Raw genomic sequence first — 6,964 nt, 5'->3', positions numbered from 1 at the left:
GCGGGGGCGAGAAGAATCCTCCGCGGGGGCTGAAAATGGATCAGCCGGCCGTTTGCAAGGAGGAGGCAGAGCGACATCGTTCGTAGATTTTATCTATGACTCCATGTAGAACAACGCGCAACACGGTATTCGAGCTACCCGTTAAAGCTGCCGCGTGCACACGTGCGCCGAATGCGAGCGTGCTCGTAAATACACTCCGCGCGGATTAACACGCGGCCGTCACGTGCCACGTGTGTTACTACACCCTCATCCCTCTCGCCCAAACCTCCGCTTCCACCTTCCCCACTTGCATCTCTAACTCTCCTTTTCCGTTTTCCTCCTCGTCTCGATTACGTTGGCATTCCTCCCCATCATCTCCTTTTCCTCTTCGCCTCTTTTCGACTTCTTCGGTTCCTTTTTATATTCTCCTTTTTATATTTCTCACTTCTCTTAGTTCGTTCCTCGGTTATTCAACACTCGATCTTATTCGCACTGCTATTTATAATTTATAATATGGAATATGATTTACACTTTTAACAGGTGCATGTATATCTATCTCCTTTCCTCGATTCGTATTCCTGTCTTCGTTCCTTTATGTCGCTTTTAGAGATAGATTTACATTCCTGTATCCATCTTTTTTTCGTTTTTCCATTTTATCCGTTTCCCGGTTACATTTGATCTTATTCCTGTCCCGATCTCTTTGCTACTTGTTATTTATGATGTGGAATTTAATGTATATGAGAATTATGCAATTTTGTTATAAAAAGTATGTTAATCAATCTCATGTTTAATTATTATTTCTATTTAAATTCATTTAAAGTAATAATATTTACGATATATTATTTTTAAAAATTATCCGAATCACATGTCATTTTTCATTTCTATTTCATTCACTCACATTCGATCTTATCCTCTTTATATTCCCTTTTCATTTTTATTTCTTATGTTTCTATTTTTCAACCTATTTTTATCTTATATTCACTTCTATTCTTCTGTCTTCATTTCTTCTCATTTTTCCTCTTCCTTTCTTTCTCACCTACATTCAACCCCATTTTTATCTCTCATTTTCCTCGTCTCTTTCTCGGTTACATTCGCTCTGCCAGTAGTGTGGCCAACCGGGGAATTCCAAAAAGAACAAGGATGGTGAGTTATGTCGGTGAACCGAAAAACATGGCAAGTGCGAACGCCTCTGGACCTCTTGTACAGACAGGATTAATACGGCATCGCGTAATGCACCACCAAGCCTTAATGCGTTACTTTATTTATTTTTTTTTTCTTCTTCTTATTTTTCGGTACTTTTTATTGGCGAGGTATACGCGATACGCCTTGTGACAACGCCTTGTGTAATGTAAATCTGGCTGCTTAGCTTGTACGATGGTTGATGTATGATAGTGTTCTTTGTGGTTTCTGGGTAGAGGTTTCGAGTAGAGGTTCGATACGTTGCATTGCTTCTTACAGCTTCTTTTTGGGGAGTTTTTAATGAGAAAGTTGGCGAGAAGAGGTTTTCAGAAGAAGAAGTTTGAAGGATGAAGGTGAGTGAGTACTTTGAAGGGAGGTTGTGGTGAGTTGGCGCGAGGTTCTTTTTTTTTTCTTTTCTTTTTCTTTTGATTAATGATTAATTTTTTTAAATTAGATTATTGACGACAGTTTATAATGCAGTATTTCTGGTATATCGTTCTTACGTGACTAACATAGGAAATGAATATTTATTTTTGATTTCTTCAATAAAAAACTAACTAAAATATGATCAGTTTTATTTCTTTTATAAATATCATGAATATTTTATGTTTTGATTTATATATATTATATTTTAATTAGCATAGGATTAAATGATTCATTGTGATTGAATCGATACAGAATATTTTTAATGAAAATTTTAACTCTTTCGTGTTCAAATACTTAAAATTTTCCTCATATTTATTCGATTATTTTTATATAAATATAAATTTCTTCCAAACATTCTCAAACATTTCGAATTATATTCATTCAATTCAATTTTATTAATATATACCGATATCTCTTTCTTAAAGTTAAACAATTTTGAATATGAACTCATTATAATATCACATTTTAGTCTATAGTTAAATATAGTTAAATATAAATTATTCAGAGTGTGGCGGATTTAATTCAAGAAATTCATCATATATTTCTGAACTACATGAAGAATAATGCAACATTTCGGTGAACTTTTTAACATGATCTTTATCTTCCCACGAGATGTATTTTGCAACGAGGTCAACCAAAAATAAAAGTAGATGAAATAAAATCAAATAATACTATTAATAACTACTCTTTCATAGAGTTATTAGCAAAGAATTCTCGTGAGATCAAAGAATACTAAATAAATGTCACGAGTGATGTTCACAAAAATATCGTGATCTCGTTTGTTAAAAATATATCTTCGATTCATTCTTATTTCTAAAATGGAATCAACTTCAATGGAATATTTTATAAAATCGAAGACCATTTTAATTTCTATACGTGAATTGAGATTGCTATAAATTATTCCTTATAATTAATCTATCTTTTATCTATAACAAACTTTTTCGAAAATATAAAATTGATAATTCTAAGTCGAAATAAATTGGACAACCTATGACGTTCTAATAATTTTTCTTTCATTTGTTAACAAAAATAAAATTTAATTTATTTTTATAATTTATTGAAACAGAAATAAATCAACTCCGAAATACCTTGTTAAAAAAAGTATAGAAATTCTCTCAATTTTGAATATATTTTAAAAATTTTTATTATATTATTTTATCAAAATTAATTAACATTAAAATATCGAATATTCCTGGACCATTAATATTACTTTTTTATAGATTTCATTTAATCGTCCATATTTTCTGTATTAAATTATTAAATGAATATACAAGATTAAAGAAAATATGAAATAGATAAAAGATAGAAGAAAATTGATCAGAGAAATATTATTATATAGATGATTGAATTTTCATTAGGACGAACATAGAGATTTTGAGAACAGACTGAGAATGAATGTTCCAAAAACAGAAGATTATTTCTTCGTTTCAATATTTATAATTCATTCATAAATTACAATAAAGGAACATAGATATAAAAAAAGATACGATTAAATCTGAAGATTTTTTCCACAGTCATTATTATTGAATCTCAAAGTGGTTTGCTATAAAATTCAATTATCCATATCTTATAAATCCAATTATATCAGAAATATAGATGTATTTTTAACTATCAACTAAAATCATCAAAAAATGTAAATTTGAAATCTTATTACTTGAAAATTTAATCATCTATATTTTTTGCAATAAATCCGATTTCTATTTATATAAAAATATCATGAATACATAACATTCATTTTCGTATTAATCAAATCATCTTTAATAAAAACACCTACCTAAATTTCTTTATTTATAGTACAATGAATATTTGTTATTTTTTGTTTTATGAGTAACATTTAATCAAAATAAACGATTATGAATATATGTCATAAAATTTTATCTATTCTAATTTTTTACTAATTTTAACTTTTAATATATGACATATCTCAATTTCTTAATCGAGCATGCAACGATTAATTTATTTTCGCAAAGCGTAATCGGAAAAAAAAGAAAAACTCGGTCCAACCATTCCAAACTTTAAACACGAATTTACATATTCATGCCCGTACGAATTATAAATTGCACACCAACAACACGGATCGTATATAGGTAAATTAAATCGCATAAACATCGATCAAAGTGCGATGGGTAATGGTAATGGTAATGGTTGGTCAACGGAAAGAAAGAGAGAAACGAGAGAATAAAAAATTTCACCGGTGCAACTCGTTCCATCGCAAGACCGAGAATTACGAAGCGACAAAACAATCAATGACACGCGACAGCAAGAGCAAACGCAACCGGTAGGATGGAAAACGATTTCGAGGTCAATGACCGAATCGAAGAAAGCCTTTCCTTTGCTTCCATTCATGCATGTATAAATAAGAAATCGAGTTATACCTGTGAAACCCGATTTTCCAGAGAAACGAACGAGTCACGATTTCTCAAGACCCCGTTTCCCATTTTACGACTCACGGTTCTTCCGGTTGTAACGACCGCGAGAAACTACCCTTACGTCGCAGTTCTTTCGATTCCAACGACCATCACGTTGCGAGGAACCGTTCCACGTAAGGTGGTTATACTTTGGTTGTAACGAGTGTATGACGTGAAAACCACTCACGACGCGTTCTTACGTTCTTACGTTTCAACCCTCGACGAAGGTTGAAAACTCGAGGTGGTGAGAAACCGCATAATCAGCCAAGTGGCGTTCCAATCCCTTCAAAACCTACCTGTGGCTCGTACGCTCTCGTACGATCCATAATCCGTGCCTTCGATTCGTTGTTTAATTGCAAGTTAGAAAGGTAAATAGGAAGATAGTTGGAAATTGTAAATACTATCGTGTTTATGGTATATATTCGAAGACATTCAATTGTAATTTAGGTAAATAGAAAGATACCTATTAGAAATTGTAAGTGTGATTGTATTTATATTTATGGATTAGGCTTGGCATATTTTATTTCGTTTTGATTTTAAAGCCTCTTATGAATGATAAGAATAAAAACCTCGATATGAAACAAGATGAGAAAAGATTGTGATAATTATAGAAAAGAGAATCAATAATTGTCTCGAATGTTAAATGTCAATGCAATTTTATGCAAATAATGCATAGAAATAAATTAAGTTAGATCTTGTTTTAACAAAGATCTTGTTTATAAAATCTTGTCAGTGAAACGAATAGTTTATCACTTGCGAAAGATACATCTGACGTTTTATTAAACAGCACTATCTTTTATTAAATTTTTTGAAATCTCAATTGAATCTACTTTATTATCTATTTTAGTTTATATTTAGTAGAAAATAGAAAGCAAATTATTCTGAACCCTTTTATTATGAAAAGAATGAAAATTTATTTTAAAAATTAATTTAAATTCATTATAATACATAGATATAATAAAAATATATCGATGTATTATAAAATAGCCACAACTATAATAATTTATAATCTATAAAAAAAATTAATTTTATATTGTAAAAATATTCACATACACTATATCATGATTATATATATAATCTCGAAATTTTTAACTTAAATTTTTAATATTTCACTGATTAAAAAAATCTTCTATTAAAAAAATATTAATCATTATTTGCAAAATATCATTAAATTCAATAAATGCAAAAGGGTTCAAAACAAACTGAAATAATAAATAATCCAAATTAAACTATATAATAAATCTATTTCGAGAATTTTCACGATTATTCTATTTACCTAGACCGCATATTGAGTCATTCCATCCGACTTGATGGTTTAATCTCGTCCGCGTATATCTCTCTCTGGAAAATCTTCCTTATTCGTCTCTAGCTTCAATATTCCAAACACGAAAGGGTTTGAAACACTCGCGAAAAAAAATCACTTCACGACTACCGAACCGCGCTCGAATCGACCGATCGAAAGCTCAAGTTGAAGTTCAATGCAACGAGGTCGTGTTACACACTCGATTTCAGCTCGATAACTGCAAACTGTAAGTGGCCGACGGTGGCGCCAATTTCCAAGGTCGCACCGGGAGGCAAGGTCAACGCACTTCCGCCTCAAAGATCTTCTTCTTTCGATCGATTCCTTATTTCGGACACGCTTCCGTATCGAATTGTTTTTTTCCACGTTTTACCACGAGATCGAATCGGGGACCAATCGCGTTCGAAAACTCGATCACGTCTCGACCGCTGACAAGCCCAATCGACTCCACGGTCCACCACTCACTGACAACAGTCCCTTCGTGACACTTGCCGCTTCCTTCTCGATTTTTCTCCCTCCTAACCTCCTCCTACTCCACGGCTGCTGGCACAATGTCGTGTACTAGACTTCGTCACGCTGATCTAGTCTTTTTCTCTCTCTTCCACCGCTATACACGTAAGCCCGTCTCTTTCTTTCTCCAGATGTTTTCCTCTCCCGCTTCGGTAACAGTACGAATAACAAGTGGTAAACCGTTCTCACTACGGATATACAAGCTTTACATTCTGCCGGTTCACGAGTTGGAGTCAGAATGTTTGACAACAGTGAAATATCAATGGTCGGATGAAGCGGGACGAAAGTGATGATTGTTACGTGGTGGTGAACGAGCGAGGTCTGTGTGACTTGGAGCCTACGACGAAGCTAAGAGCCGGTGGCGGCCGATTCAAATTCGCTCCCCACGTGGCGGCGACGGCGTCGTCCTTGCGACTGCCACCGGCACGACGCCCGGCGCCGGGCAATGCGTCGCCATCTTGCGGCCGCCGGCTAAATCCGTTTTAGTGAAACCGCCACCGCGACGAAATTGCACCACACGTTTTCGTACTTTCTCTCTCCTCTTTTCCTTTTTTTTTTCCTTTTGTTTTTATCGTTTTTCCGGATTGCTTTGGGAATTGGAAGGAATTAAGCGAGATATCCTGGATCGATGGGAAATCGATGGTATTGGTTATAGTATGTAACCACTATATGTTTGGTGAGCTTCGTTGATATTTGTGTGTATGTTAATTATAAGAAGGAAATGGAATGATAATTTTATTGCATTGGTTTTGGATTAACTCGTTAAAAGAGATATTGTGATAATAATGTATTTTATCTTTAAAATTATTATAGTCTGGATTTTTTATGAACCAATCGGATATATAAAAAATTCTTAATTCTATTTTATAATTTTGGATTTGTTATTAATCTGATATTTATTAAAGTGATTTATTAATATTGCTCTTTTATTATTTATGAATAATAATAATTCTTAAATGTTTCCAAACCTAAGAAATTTTTCTAACGAAAGAAAAATACGATTGGATCGAAAAAAAAACGATAGTATTTAATAGATTTGATTCATTTCAAGAATTTCCTACTCTTCCAATATTGTACAACCTAGACAAAAAAAGGAAACAAAAGTTATTTCCTATGAACAATGTTTAAAAAAAAAAAAACAAAATATATCATAACATAAATT

General features: G+C 32.8%; 1 protein-coding gene across 9 annotated transcripts in view; it reads right to left on the bottom strand.

Annotated features, from left to right (window-relative positions):
• The window catches only part of LOC102677825 (collagen alpha-2(IX) chain-like), a 342,768-nt gene extending 336,433 nt beyond the window's left edge, over nucleotides 1–6,335 (bottom strand). For 2 of the 9 annotated variants that reach the window (XM_006624995.2, XM_006624997.2), the window contains exon 1: nucleotides 5,269–6,335. In XM_006624995.2, coding sequence (XP_006625058.1) covers nucleotides 5,269–5,279 — 11 coding nt within the window. In that variant the 5' untranslated portion in view covers nucleotides 5,280–6,335. The remainder of the gene's footprint in view (nucleotides 1–5,268) is intronic. The other 7 variants (XM_006625000.2, XM_006625001.2, XM_031514818.1 and 4 more) reach the window with 5 other exon arrangements.
• Between the last annotated feature and the right edge of the window lie 629 nt (nucleotides 6,336–6,964).

This window comes from Apis dorsata, unplaced genomic scaffold, assembly GCF_000469605.1.
Source record: "Apis dorsata unplaced genomic scaffold, Apis dorsata 1.3 scaffold_1204, whole genome shotgun sequence".
In the NCBI taxonomy this organism is placed as follows: Eukaryota; Metazoa; Arthropoda; class Insecta; order Hymenoptera; family Apidae; genus Apis; species Apis dorsata.
This window is presented reverse-complemented; position numbering and strand designations above follow the sequence as displayed.